At 34.6% G+C, this 15,789-nt stretch overlaps 2 protein-coding genes across 2 annotated transcripts; one reads left to right on the plus strand and one right to left on the minus strand.

Annotated features, from left to right (window-relative positions):
• LOC132644966 (protein FANTASTIC FOUR 3) lies at window positions 1-1,389 on the plus strand. The gene has a single exon (XM_060361664.1). It carries the CDS (start codon window positions 161-163, stop codon window positions 1,178-1,180), a length of 1,020 nt encoding a protein of 339 aa, XP_060217647.1. The 5' UTR covers window positions 1-160; the 3' UTR covers window positions 1,181-1,389.
• A 7,253-nt stretch (window positions 1,390-8,642) lies between these two features.
• Window positions 8,643-9,167, minus strand: LOC132644244 (uncharacterized). Its single transcript, XM_060360825.1, has one exon. It carries the CDS (start codon window positions 9,165-9,167, stop codon window positions 8,643-8,645), a length of 525 nt encoding a protein of 174 aa, XP_060216808.1.
• Window positions 9,168-15,789: the final 6,622 nt, after the last annotated feature.

Raw genomic sequence — 15,789 nt, forward strand, 5'->3', positions numbered from 1 at the left:
GACCCCTTCACTTATCCTTCATTCAATCCTCTATCTTCTCTCCTTCACTTCTTGCCTCTCCCTCACAAAATCAAAGAACAAAAAGTACTCACAACTCTATATAACTATCTCTTATTCAAGATTCTTGATATTTCTCTCAAATCCCTTTTCTTTCATCACCATGTCAACGATAGTATATCAAGGCACTTTGCAATCATGTTTTGAGTCCCAAATCATTGAAACAACTACCCTTAAGCTCAAAGTCCCTTCTACTATTGAATTTGGCAGAGGACCTTGTATAATTGACAACAACATAGACAATCATCTTAAAGAAAAATGCAATTATCAAGTTACTAACAAGCCCTCCACAACAACTAATCCTGATTTGGGTGGTGGTTGGAGTTTTCTTCAAAATCTCTCCAACAACATTTCTAAAGACTCAAACTTGGAGAAAGAAAGTGGCATTTATGTCCACCCTTTATCCAAGCGATCCTCATATGCATCAAGACTCAGTGAAAAAAGCCTTCAATTATGCACTGAAAGTCTTGGAAGTGAAACTGGAACTGATATCATTGACAGCAACATTTTCTCATTCTCTTCTTCTTCTTCATATTCACCAATTGAAAAATCATCATCAACTAATGATGACCATGGGATGACTCACCAAGCTGAGTCATCATCCACGTGGTCAAGAACGATTAGAAGTAATAATAATAAGAAATCTTGCAGCAAATTTCCACCTCCTTTGACAACAATAAGGGGTTTGAATTCTATGCAAATTAGGCCCCACCGTGAAGATGGTAGGTTAATAATCAAAGCTGTTGAGGCCCCACTTACAAATAATTATCTTCATGCTGAAAGAAGCAATGGTCGACTTAGGCTGTCTTTTTTCAAAGATGAAATCTCTGCTTCCAATTTTGAAGAAAATGAAGACTTAGAGGAAACTGAAAGTGAAATTAGAGATGAAGAAGAAGTAAAAGAAGAAGAAATTGAAGAAAAAGAAGATGACATTAAGGTGGAAGAAGAAGAAGAAGAAAGTGACATGCACAATATGAAATGGGATATAGATGGAAATAAATTTGATGTTGAGGGTGAAATGGGAAAGGAGAAATGTCAAAGGCTAAGCAGGTGCAAGGAAAGTGGACAGGGGAACAAAGTTTTTTGTGATTGGAGGAAGGCCTTATGGGTGGCTACTTCCTAATATTTTTTAAGCTTTATTTTGGATCACTTAATTATAGTTTTTGACATTTCCATATACTCTCATATGGTTTTGTTTCCCTTTGTCCGTTTAGACTACCGGCTTTTTGTGCCCCCACTTTTTGTTTTCTAATTAATTTCTTTCTAATTTTTCTGCCAAAGAGGACCACTCATTAATGGGTCTGACTGTATAAAACTTTTTCTTGGGCTGAATTTTCTTGACTTTGTTATATATAGTAAATTTAAAGATTATTATTATAATTTTCAAATTGGCAAAAAACAAGATAATGGTTCAAGCAAATTATAACCGAAAAATAAAATTCAGTGTAATTCTTCACCTATCCTGTCAGAGGCTCAATGAAATACCTGAACATAAATCTCCGGTCATATAAGTAGTCGACAGCAGTTTGTTTATTTTTTTAAGAAAATATTATTATAGTTTGGAGAGTCAAATAAAACTGTAATTATAATTTATGAAATATTATTTTAAGTATTTTAATTATAATAGCTTAACTTTAGCACTTTATACTCCATAATGTTTTTCTCCAAGGGAGGGAATAATAGAGATGCCCTGTAAGCTTGTGGTTGGCGGTTATTATGGTTATTAAAACATGGCCTTTCAAAAGTTTCACGAACTCCTATAAAGTCATCTTGTCTTCCTTAAAGTAAAAAAGAACAAAATATGAGAGTAACAAATGCTAGGCTGTACAATTGTGAAAGGGCACAAGAATGATGACATTAAATTGCTTAATTTAGAAGTGGCCTTAAAGATTTTGATCATTAGATGCATATGGCCCACTTCACTACTCGTTTTGGTACTTCATATATAGACTGTAAGTTATTGTAGTCATAGTTATGAAATTTTTTGGGATACTCTAATCATGCCCAATCAAGAAATTAAAGAATTATATATGAATATATAGTTAATGTCCGCCCAGTTAAAAGTAGCCTGATTAAGGTTGAAACTAAATCAATATATAACAGCAGAGCAAAGTGTCCATAATGATTTTTTATTTTTATTTTATTTTTCGACACACTAGTATCCGTTTTAAACTTGACTAGTCCAAATTTACGTCAAACCATGTTTGAGATGAGCACCGATGGCTTTTTAGGTTCAGGGGTGGGGGTGGGGTGGTGTGGGGTTGATTTTCAATTATTTTTTAAAAATGTTCTTGTGATTCTATTTGGTTTAATGTGTAAAATATACCTAAAAGAAATTAAAGATAATTAGAGAATCGATTTTTCTTAAACCTATATCTGAGTGTTGGTACATATTAGTGTCACACGCATAGGTAAGAAATGTAAAGTAATGGGTTTGAGATCTAACTCAATTCCAAAAGCTAGGTCATGAGGGGAGGATTGCCCAAGTCCATATAAGGAGATCACCCGTCCCTTTTTCATCCGTTGTGGGACTCTTCAACACCCCACCTCGCACTCAGGGCACATCTAGTGCAAGGACAATTTAATATGGGGCCAACATCGGTACACAATAATTGAGATGGGTCCTGCTCTGATACCACGTATATAAATAAATCTTGGGCCGAACTCAAACCAGCCAGGAGCTGCATGCCCAAATTCCAGAAGGTTAGTCAGTGGTTACAATGTGCTCCTGGGAAACAATCCCATAAGCTGGAAGTCAAAAAAGCAAGAGACTCTATCATTGTCCTCAGCTGAAACAGAATACAAGTCTCTTAGGAAGATAGCTGAAAAGATTACTTGGTTATGCAGATTGTTTGAAGAATTGGCTATCTCTTTTTCTACTTGTTTTCATCTTTTGTGATAGTCAATCAAGCTTACATATAGCCAAGAATTCAGTGTACCATGAAAGGACCAAGCATATAGAAGTGGATTGTCATTTTATTAGAGACAAGCTACAAGAAGGCTTGATGTCCTTGCATCACATTGGGAAACATTCTCAATTGTCTGATAACTTGATGAATAACAGGAATTAAACATTCAACAGTTTTAGGCAAGTTTGGTTGTGCGAAGTCCACCTCCAACTTGGGGGGGGGGGGGGGTGAGATTATGTATGTTGTATGTATCAAACTGTACTAAGTCTGCGTAGCTTAGAGTTAGTTGTGCAGTTTGTTAACTTTGTTTATTGAGAGGCGGTTGAGAAAATAGAGAGAGAGAGAGAAAGAGAGATCGAAAGGAGATTTCATTATTGACAAGAGGAAATGAAAATGTACAACTTTAATTACAAGTGCAGTAAGCACCTATATATAACTAAGTCAACTAACTAACTCACTTATCACTAATTAACTTAATGCCAGTTGTCAATGATCAGAGGATAACTGTACACTTCTCCAACTGCTCAATATCCCCCCTCAAGCTAGGAGTAATGAAGATGTTTTGTCATTCCTAGCTTGGATACAAGGTAAGTATGATGGACATGTGTAAGACCCTCGGTGAGAACATCGACTGGCTGCTTTGCAGTTGGCAAATAATGAGACTGAACAAGGCCAATTCGAGTTTTCTCACGAATGAAATGACAATCAACATCGATGTGCTTGGTGTGCTCATGAAACACGTGGTTAGCAGCAATCTGTATAGCAGACTTGCTCACAATAAATTAGTACAGGCAGTTGCAAACAAAGCCCCAGTTCCTGAAAAAGTCCATCAACCAGATAATTTTATCAATAGTAAAAGCTAAGCTTCGATACTCTGCCTCAGCTAAGTTACGAGACATGGTGTTTTGCTTCTTCGATTTTCAGGATATCAATGAGATACCAAAAAAGATCAAGTACCCAGTAATGAACCTCCTAGTATTGATGCAGGCACCCCAATCAGTATTGCAATAAGCAATGAGTTGGGGTGCTGCCTTAGAAGACATAAGAATCCCTAAACCAGGGCAATGTTTGATATACTTAACCACACGAACTGCAACTTCCATGTTTGAGGCTTTGATGAATGCATAAACTGCTTAAATTCTGAACAACAAATGCAATATCTAGCCTAGTAATGGTCAAATAAAGCAATCTTCTAATTAACTTGTGATAGGTAGAAGGATCAGCTAACAACTGATCATGAGAAGAAGTAGAAGGAAAGTAAGAATCAAATTCAGTACTGGTGAGCTTTTGATTGAGCTCAATAGGATCCCCAATTGGCCTAGAGCCTGATAATTCCAAATCAAAAATTAATTCAAGAGAATATTTGCGCGGATGTATAAGAATTCCATGATCACTCTTGGAAAATTTAATCCCCAAAAAATACCTCAAATCACTCAATTTTTTTTATCTTAAAGTTAGCCTTCAAAAGCTGTTTGGTATGCAAAATTAGCTTATGGTCATTGTATATGATTAGGAGGTCATCAACATATACAAGCACAATGGCCAAACAGTTGCCTTGATACTTAGTGAACAAAGAGTAGTCTGAATGACTTTGCTTGAAACTAGAATCCAAAAAAGCATTATTCAATTTAATATTCCATTGTCGACTAGCCTGCTTAAGCCCATAAAAAGACTTAAGTAATCTGTAGACTTGTCCTTTGGTACCCTGATCAGTGAAATCCTGGGGTAATATCATAGATACTTCTTTATTGAGATCACCCTGAAGAAATGAGTTGAACACATCCATCTGGTGTATGGCCCAACCATGAGCAACAGATAAATAAATCACAACCTGACAGTAACCATTTTGACAACATGGGAGAAAGTTTCTTGATGATCCAAGCCTTCCTTCTGATTGTATCCTTTGGCAACCAATCGAGCTTTGAATCTCTCAACTTCACCATTAGCATTATACTTAATCTTGGAAACCCACTTACACCCAATGGCCTTCTTCCCCATATGTAGTTGAGTGACTTCCCAATTATGATTGTCTTCCAATGCTTGAATTTTCACTTTGCATTGCTTCAACCTATCTTTTATCCTTGACTGTTTCATTATAGCTATTGGGTTCTTGATCCACAGAGAGCTAAGTAACAAAACTCTTGTAAGAGTCTGAAATGTGATCATAAGGCAAAACATCACTAATATAATATATGCAACTACCAACATTTCCCTTCTCAGGTAGAATATAATCTGTATGCCTAATAGGTGGCTTAACAACTCTAGTTGATTTCCTAGTTGCAACCCGAGGATTCAATGGAGGTTGAGAAGTTGATGATATGGGATAGTCAAAAACTTCAGCTGGAGCATGGATTAGATCATCATTATCTGTAGAAGATGAGAAAAAACACATTCTAGAGAGTTAGATGGCACTATGGTATCATCAGTGATAGCATCAACCTCACCACTAGAAGCAACTGGAGCATTGATGGTTGATGTAGAGATGGACTTAGGATAATAAACAGGTGCAGGATCCTGATCCTCCTCAATAGAACAAGACATGAGAAATTGTTGCACATCATAGCCATCAGAAGTAATTGCCTCAGATTGAAATGGATAAACATATTCATGAAAGATCACATCCCTACTAACAAAAATATTTCTGATTTGCCAATCATATAGCTTATAACCTTTCTGATTGATAGCATATCCAAGTAGCATTTCTTTCCTTGCCTTGGGTGCAAATTTATCACCTCTTATCAAATTTTTAGCAAAACATAAACAACCAATGACCTTGAAATGTGTCAGAGATGGCAACTTTCTATGTAATACCTCATATGGAGTCTTATTTTGTAGCACAGACAAAGGGTTTCTATTGATAATATAAACTGCAGCCTCTATACACTCCCCCCAAAATCTGTAAGGATGGTGACCTTGAATTTTAATGGCTCTAGTAGTTTTCAAAATGTGCCTATGTTTTCACTCCACGACTCTATTTTGTGTGGAGTGTGTGGGCAAGAACTTTGATGAATGCTGTCGTGCAATTTAAAAAACTCAGCACATTTAGCATTAAAAAATTCTCCTCCATTGTCAGACCTAAACACTTTAACAATTTTGACAAACTGTGTCTTTATCATTGCAAGAAACTGCTTAAGGATTACAATTACATCAGATTTCAGTATAAGTAAGAATGTCCATGTCCGCCTAGAATAGTAATTTACTAATGTAAGAAAGTATCTCATACCATTGTAAGTAACTACTTTGTAAGGGTCCCAAATATCCATGTGCACCAAATCAAAAATTGCAAGGGCCTTTGGGGACAAACAATACACTGATCAATAGTAGATTTGTTGCACATATGGAATTTTTTTGTTCTTTTAAGTACTACCATTGGAATATGTCCTAACCCCTTATGCCACAAGTCAAGATCAAGGTTTTTATTTGTGACTGACAGTGTAGTGATCTTTCCATCTGTATTCCTTCCATCCTTATTCTGTTTATTTTGCTGATGTGCTTGTGTATTCAACACATACAGTCCATCCTCAAGACTACCAATCCCCTTCACCCTCCCAGAGAAGAGGTCCTGAAATACACAAAATGTAAGAAAGAATGTGACACATTAATTCAATTCTCTTGTCATTTTTTAAACTGACAAAAGGTTAAATTTGAATGGTGGTACACATAAAACATTCCTAATGAGATCACGTTCAGTCAGCTAACAGTCTCCAACATGAGAAACTGAAGCTGAATCACCTGTTGGCAATAGAACTTTCCCTGCGTTTCCTACCAATATCTCATTATGTAAGTGATTCTTGTTACTTAGCTTATGGTTTGTTGCCCCGGAATCCACAATCCATTTTATCAAAGCTAATTTATCTTGTCTGAAAGTACTTGCCATATTTGCACTTCCATAAGTGTTGGTGAAAACATTGCTGCTCAGCACAACTCTCATCTGGGAAATCTGCTCGTGTTTTAAGCCACTCAACATTTACGATACCTGCTCTTGGGATGTAACTGCCATATTTGAACTGTCATGAGTGTTAGTCAAATCAAGCGTGTTCAATATAGCCTTAAGCTGAGAGACTTATGCTAGTGTCAAGCCATTCAACAGCTGTGTGAACTGATCCTGTGTTGGTGTTTATACTCCCATAACTGCATTTGATTTCTTCTTGGATTTGAAATCCGGTGGATAACCAATCAATTGGTAGCAATTGTCGATCACATGATCTGTAGCATGACAATGGTCACATGTCATCAGTTAAAAGCATCTTCCTCTTGTATATCCTTTCATGTGAGAAGTCACAATACATGTTATTATAATTGGCATAAGTCTTCTTTTGAAAGGATTTACTGCTTTGAAAGGATTTTTGACCATTATTGTAACCACTGTTTCTCGAAGTATATAGAGTTGTAGGCTCCAATCCAGCATGAATCAATCCAGCAATGCCTTTTTGGTTTTCATCTTGAAGTATCATGCTACATATTTGATTAATGTTGGGCAAGTTGCTTTTCAACAGAATCTGACTCCTCACTTGTTCATAATTGTCATTTAGCCCCATTAAAAACTGCAAAAATGCGCTGATATTCCAACTGTTCAGTGTACTTTTTAGATTTGGGACAATCACATCCTGGTGGGGATAGAATTGAGTCATACTCATCCCACAAATTCTTAAGTTTTGTGTAATAAATTGACACAATTGATACTCCTTGTGTCAACATGAAGATTCTTCTGTGTAATTGATACAATCGATTAGCATTCACCTTATCAAATCGTTCCTTTAAATCAAGCCATACCCTGCGTGCACTCGATGAGAACTATTCCACTCAAGAGATCCTTACTCACATTGCATGTCAACCATGAAGTAACAATCGCATTACCCCGATCCGAAATTTTCTTTATTTCCCCTTCATAGTTATCCCTAGAAACAGTCTCATCCACAAACCCTAGGTTGTTCCTTCCAAGCAAAGCTAGTTCCATTGCTTTGCACCATAAGGTATAATTCTCCATTCCAATCGATTGAATTCCAACAGATACTGCTCCGGGTATATTTGATGAACTCAAAAATAAGGTGGACGATGATGATCGATACTTGTGGTTACGTTCCTGTTGTTCCATTTCCTAACGATTCCTCCGTAATCGTCATAGATTTAATCACAAAGAGAATTTACACTTGATTTTCAAACAAAAAAAAATAACCAATTTCACGAAGCACAAGGTTTGTGACACAAATTTGAACAATGAAAGACAAAATTTGATCGATTTCTCAAAGAAAACAAGGAATTGCAAATCGAAATCGAACAACAAATGAATAAAAATTGCAAAATTTCAACCGCAAACACAACCAGAATCCTTTTATGAACAAATCCTCTCGATTTTCTGTCACAATTCTCGAGAGAAAAAATCCTAGATCTGTTCAAAATCGCTCTGATACCATGTTAACTTTGTTGAGTGAGAGGCGGTTGAGAAAATAGAGAGAGAGATCAAAAGAAGATTTCATTATTGACAAGAGGAAATGAAAATGTACAACTCTAATTACAAGTGCAGTAACCGCCTATATATAACTTTGGTCGAACGAACACATTTTATTTCCTCAATTCAAATCACCTTACAGCAAGATGTAAATGTAAGCAAACCTAATGTTATCCCTATTCTTCGACCACCTCTATAGATAACCCCCTTCCCTTTATGTACATTGGCTACTTATAAAGCTCTTCTATCCACTCTTTATCTTTACATCTTGTCTTCTTATTCAATATATCAAAAATTCTCACTTTTGTTTCCAGCTGTATGGTCACAATTACTCTCTGAGGTCTTGGTACTCGCTGCTGCCATAGGGCTTCATTTCTGGCTTCCCAAATATGGTAAATTAGTGCAGTCCATACAACCCATAGCAAGCTTCTGCTGATTTTGCCCTGGGCCTTTCTAGCTAGTCTGCTCCACATTCCCTCTAATTCCAAGTTCCTTCCATGTATTTGCAACCATTTCATGATCTCCTCCAAGCAGTACTTGGAGTACACGCACTCGAAAAACAAATGCTTGATAGTTTCATCACAGTTGCCACAGAGGGTGCAGTCCTTCTCTCTACATAGCCCCATGTTATATAACCTATCTCTAGTTAGTATTCTTCCATGCATGACTAGCCAGCTAATGAAGCTATGCTTTGGAGTGTTTGCATTGCCCCATACTGCCCTCCACCAAGGTCTGTGATTGCCTTCAGCCATCCTCCATTGATATCCACTCCTTATGGTATACTTCCCATGTAATTTCAGCCACCAGTTGCCTATATATAACTAAGTCAACTAATTCACTTATCACTAATTAACTTAATGCTAGCTGTCAATGATCAGGGGACAGCTGTACATTTCTTCTCACTACAAGAAAGTATAGAAATGACAACAAAAAATTTAATATTTGGCAACAACTTAGTTTTATTGTTGGTAAAGAATTTTTTTGTTGCCAAAGAATTTAATTTTGTTGTCATAGTATTGATTATTGTTGCAAAAAGTACTTTTGGCAAAAAAAAAAAATGTTGCACGTTGTTGCAATAACAGCCGTTGGAAAAAATCTATGCAACAAAAACAAAATTACCAAAAATATTTTTTGCAATAATAATCAATCTATGACAACAAAAATATTTTTTGCATTAGCTTAGTTGGTTAGACTAGATATTTTATCATAGCCGGTTAGTAAGTTTCACCTTTGCTTAGTTGTCATCTAGTTGTATAAATACTTGTAGATATTTTTGAATGAGATTGAGCAGTTCAATTCTCCAATTCATTTCTCTGACATTCTCTCTTTCCTTTTTCTGCATCTGTGTGTGCATTGCTTCATTGCAGCTTGAGCATTTGCATGGTTTGAGTTTAACAAAAAATATTAGGTTAATTAAATAGAGAAACAATGACCATGTTAAGAAAAAGCTTTTTTATTGCGACCTGAAATCTAACAGATAGATTGCCTGAAAAGAAAAGAAAAATGTATTTAATAATGTGTTAAAGTTATATACACAAACAATGCGAGAAATTTTATATTATCAGATTATCTTTTACTTGCTACACAACAAGTAACTGATAAATTTGGTTTTATATTCAAGATATAAATCTCATATCGAAGAATTGGAAAATAATAATCTGTTTACCTTTTTCAAGCACGATGGTTTTAGCCGTGTAGGTAATAACTTTTTCCAGTTATAAATCTGCACAAGGATTGAGTTAGAATCTCCATGTTAGATAAGTTTACTTGTATTTTTTTCTACATTGTATGAACAACTTGTAATTATATGGTAGTTTTAAAATTTGCATTAATTAAACGTTTCCTCATTACGTGTTACTTATATTTCCATTCCTTGGCTTCATTCAAAAACTACAAAAATAAATAAAAAATATTAAACTCATTGTCCGTCACACTTTCTTCTTAAGAAATAATTGTTTCCTCTGTGACATTGGAGATGGGGAAAAGGACACCAAGAATCTAGCATGCATTATTTTTTGTAAGATCTGGTACTATAGTTTGGGGTAATTTCTCAAAATCATCATCCACCTTACAATTTTTCTTTAAAAGTCATTAAACTAATTGTTGTTACTTTAAAATATCCAACTAGTGTATTATTGTACGAAAGTCGGTGAACTAATATTTATAACTTTAAATTGTCGAACTTACAAATTTTCCTACAACGCCACTAAACTAATATTTGCAACTTTAGCACTGAACTTATGGTTTAGAAAATAAATACGCTAATAATTAGTAAATGATAAAATGATGATTGATGCATCCAAGGGTGTGATCTACTGGTCAAACAAGTAAGTTTAGAACCATGAGGATTTTGGTGATAAAATTTTGGCAGAGGCAAAAACATTAAGTGATTTTTTCGCATCAGTCCAAATTTTAAAGTACAGTTACTCGATACTTGTGTTGATGGGAGGTACCATGCAAAGGCGGATCCAAAATTTAAAGTTTATGGGTTCCTATAGTGCCTCAATCAAATATTTATAAATGTTTTATTTTATATACAATGTATGAGAAAAAAACTACTGGGATCTCGTAAACTCGTAACTATCACACTGCATCCACCACTAGTAGCATGTACTCGTGGAATTAGTCGAGGTACACAAGCTGACTCGGATTCCACAGTTATATATATAAGTGACAAAATATAAATTAGTGATTATTTGAGAAATTAACTTAGTGAAACGTGGAGGGTGTCACTTTCTCCTTTTATGTTGGAACTAGATGCCGGTGGCCCGTGCTACAACAATTTAAGTCTTCCTGTTAAATTTAAAGCATTTTCTAATTATAATATTAATATGTGTTTTTAATTTTAACTTTTTCTTTACTAACTATGTATGTGATATTTGATTTTAGAGTATTTTCCTTGTTCCGTTTTATTAAGGTAATCTTTGATACTTCTATGCAGAGATATGATGTGAAGGCTTCGATGAGATCGGATCAGTATAAGTAACCATACAGATTGACTGAATTTTGTACTAAAACAGTTAGGGGTCGTTTGGTTTGGTTGTTGATTAGAGTTATCCTGCGATTAATTATGCAAAGCTTAGTTATTTATGTATGAGTTATTTCATCTTCTACTCTGGATAGAATAATACATAAATTGACTCATAACTAATACATGTTTTACTTGTGTGGGATTATAAAATGGTAAGTAAACATTGTATGGTGTGCTAAATTTTACAAAAAACAACTAAACGCTGTAAAACATGATATTAGTTGTGCTAGTTTAATTACATAAATAACTCCATTCCTAACCAACAATCAAAGGGCCCCTTAACTCTTTCAAGAGTGTGCTCGCCAAAATTCTCCACTTACCTTTTTTTTTTTTTTTTTTTTTTTTTTCAAAAGAGCCACAACCCACATATATAGTAAAATACGCCATGTGTAAGAAAAAGTATATAGTTGAGAAAATCATGGCTTCAATAGTAAATAATTTCAACCCAAAGTATCAAATGGATCAAAAAAATAATGACCATCGTGTGAAATTTCATTGCAGTATAATGGAGTTTGAAACTTTTAAAAGTGAGCATCGCCCTTGCGACACTATTAATCATCCAAACCCATAAATGATACCACAAGTGTAGGAAGTCGTATATAATTCATATCTAAACATAACAATGGAATACAATAGCCATGTAACATGTAATACAATAGCCATGTAACTGAATAATAATCTCAGTTAATCAAAATTATTTTAGTTATTTGATTTTTGTAATTGAAAAATAATTCTACTCAAGGTTAATTTAAAACGCATCTAGGATTTTATAGAATATAAATATTATAGTCAGTAAACAAGCATCATTTTCTTAAATCTTAATACGTATTTTTCATTAACAACATTAAACAACTTAACATAAGAGAACCCCACCAAAATGGCACCTGGAATTCTACATAAATCATATTAATATTCCTTCCCGTCCATAATATATGGTGCTTTTAGTTTGGGCAAATTTTTAAAAAAAATTTACTCACCCCTAAAAAATAAGAGATGTTTTTATGAAATTACTTTTAATTTAATAATATTTATTTAATATGATTTCTAGATTATGTAAAAATACACTTATCTAAATAAAGTAAATTAATAAAAATTTAATAATTTTTTAATTATATAACAATTTTGTAGTATTTATTTTAGAGAACATGTAGAAGCTACAAAGTAGGGGTGGGCGTTCGGTTCGGTTTGTCAAATTTCGATTCGGCTATTTCGGTTTTGGTGTTTTGAAGGTGGACACCAAACACCAAACAAAACTAGTTCGGTTCTTTCGGTTTCAGTTTTTTGAAGTTAGGTTCGGTTCGGTTTCGATTTTTTCAATTTGGTTTTTTTGATATGCATGGCGGATCCTCAAGGTCTGCCCGATCTTAACTTAGTCCAGTGGATGAACATGCAACAAAAACCAATTGTATAACTTGATCAACCATACATTTAATTAATTGAAAAAGATGCCTTCAAACACACAAAAGTAGATAAAAAGAACATACACTGTATTCTAATTCTCTAAAGATTTAGATTACAAAATCAAATGATGAAGCAGCAAAATGAATTTTTTTCCACCTCATGAATCTTTCACAACCATTACATTCCATCATAAATAGATCTATTAAGAAAGATAAGAGAAATGAATAAGCAAAACTACAAGGTGCAAACTTTAAAAACCCATCTGCAAAATCAAGACTTTCATCACCAAAATGTATCCCAAATAAAAAGATTGGACTATTTAATACTTTTTGGCTAATACATAAATTTTCGGTTTAAACCGAAAATTCGAAAAACCCAACACTAAACCCCAAACACCGAATTGAACCCCGAAATTTCTGAAAATCAAAACCGAACCAAAAACCCAAAAAACCAAATTAATTTGATTCGGTTCAATTTTTTAATTTTCAATATTTATGCCTAGCCACACTACAAAGTAAAAACATTACAAAAAGGGAGTAGCAAAACACAGTACTTCACCTAAGCTATTAATGTAAATCCAAGATACAATCTAAAAAGTGCAACGAAGATATAAGACAGTTGGCTAGTAGGCCCCACGTGAAATGGTTGCCTTGAACAGGTAATGGTTACATTATCAAAGGGTAGATTTTTGCTGAAATTGTCAATGTACAAATAATAAAGCAGATAGAACAGCCTTTCTAAGCACGCAAATGATTGAAATCTCAAAACTACCCTTCATTCTAAATTCTATGACATGTAACAGCCATGTCGATCCTAGGATCAACATCCACTCTTCTAATATACTATTATTTTAGTAAAATAAAATAAAATAATGGTAGGTAAAAGTCAGTAAATGGATGCATAAATTAGGGAATTTTAGCGACCATCAGTGTTAAATTGCCGACAATCCATCCACCAAACATGACAAATGTATGTTACGAAATGTCAAATCTAACCTAAAGAATAACATGTCTCATGTGAATTTCAATCTTGAAGTGTGCTCAAAATTTCATGCGTTAAATTTTTAGTACAGATGAATATTCATGAATGCGACAACTATGCTAAGGTCAATGAATTTGAACGATTTTTGTTTACACATTTATAGTGACTATTTCTGTAGATAGACACAAGACGTTTCTCATTTTAGTGAAAATCAGCAATGTTTAAGAAATGCCGCCACATATACATAAATGAATTCCATTTAAAGTAACCTTTGTTTGTTCCTTTTCTCTCCTTAATTCCAAAGTAACCTTTTGCACTGTGACTATACATAATTAGGGCTGTTATTTTCTGTCATACCTCCCTATGACTGTTGAATTTGAGAAAAAGTTGCACGTAAACTATGTTAGTAACCTTTATTAGAAAAATAAATTTAAACAGAAACTTAAACAAATTTCAGAAACAAAAATCAATAGAACAATATCTGAAAATATGTGTAGGAATTAAATCGAGACCACTGAATGCACAGTGTGTCCTTAAGGAAATTATTCCCCTCAATGCACCTGAGGTTGTTGAATATATCCTCTCAAGATAGAACGATTTACTCACCGTAGTAGCGGTACTGCAAACTTTGGTGACAGCGAATCACTCGAAGGCTGTAAATCACACAAGAATTTTATGAAGTGCAGAAGGAAAAAGATAGAAGAATTCAGAAATTTCGACAGGAAAAATTGAAGGGATGACTAGATATTTATAGCCAATAATAGGTGTCTGTTATGGAAATAGGTGTGTCTTTTCTGAAAAGGCATGTGCCTTTTCGACAAAAAAAAATTGTCTTTCCGAAAAAAGCAAAGGAAATAAAACTTTCATTTCCCATTCACACCAAATACCTAACAAACAAACTATTGATAAATGATAATATCAGACAGTCACTAAAAATGTATTTCTTCAAAAAGTTACTGAAAAAGATAAAGACGAGGGAAGAAAATAGTTTTCTTACATTTGTTTGCCTGAAAGGTAATAGATAAAAGTAACAGATAAAAGTAAGATCTCCTACAACTTTTGCAAAACGTCGTTTCTTGTCCAAAAGCTTAAAAATTCAAGAGGAAAAAGAATTCCTTCAATTTCCTTTTCCTAACAACCAAACGGTAGTGGTGCAATGTCAAAATAATGAGGCAAAACCACTGTCTAATCTTCCGAAAGAAAATTAAAATTGTTGGATAGTTTGTAATCATACATGGAGTATCTCATAATGGAAAGTAAAAGGTGATAAATAGTGTAAATATGTATTAAAAGAATATTTTGTAAATCTTCTATTTTAGGTTAGTATAGTTTGTATCCTAATACGACATTGTAACTATGGTATATTTACCAACTCAATCAATGAGAATGATCACGGAATTAATCTCTTTCATGGTATCAGATACTAGGGTTTCTTTTCCTTCTCTTCCGATGCCCTAATTCTCCGACGTCCTATACCCACTTTTCCGACGTCTTCTTCTTCTTCTTCTTCTTATTCGATTTCCGTCCATTTTTCTTGCCTTCCATCAATGGCAGACACCAAGTTCCATCCTGCTTTGGCTGTCTCCAACATCAAGAATCACATCCCAGTCATTCTTGAGATGGAAACGGATCATTATTCGGCTTGGGCCGAATTATTCAAACTTCATGCCCGGTCTCATCGTGTCCTTTCCCACATTCTGCCAACCGGAAAGGAGAAGGCTCCTACCACCGACGACGAAAAGGAGTTGTGGTCCACTTTGGATGCCACGGTACTTCAATGGGTATATGCAACCATCTCCACGGACTTATTGTATACAATCATCGAAGAAGACCTATCGGCAAAGGAGGCCTGGGATCGCCTCCGTAATTTTTTTCAAGACAACAAAAACTCCCGTGCCGTTGCTTTGGAACATGATTTCTATCATGTCAAGATGCGGGATTTTCCAAACGCTTCGGCGTAT

This window comes from Lycium barbarum, chromosome 6 (genome assembly GCF_019175385.1).
Source record: "Lycium barbarum isolate Lr01 chromosome 6, ASM1917538v2, whole genome shotgun sequence".
Lineage (NCBI taxonomy): Eukaryota > Viridiplantae > Streptophyta > Magnoliopsida > Solanales > Solanaceae > Lycium > Lycium barbarum.

Excerpts from the sequence above, each read along its gene's own strand:
- LOC132644966 (XM_060361664.1), top strand. The coding sequence starts at position 161 with ATGTCAACGATAGTATATCAAGGCACTTTGCAATCATGTTTTGAGTCC.
- LOC132644244 (XM_060360825.1), bottom strand. The coding sequence starts at position 9,167 with ATGGCTGAAGGCAATCACAGACCTTGGTGGAGGGCAGTATGGGGCAAT.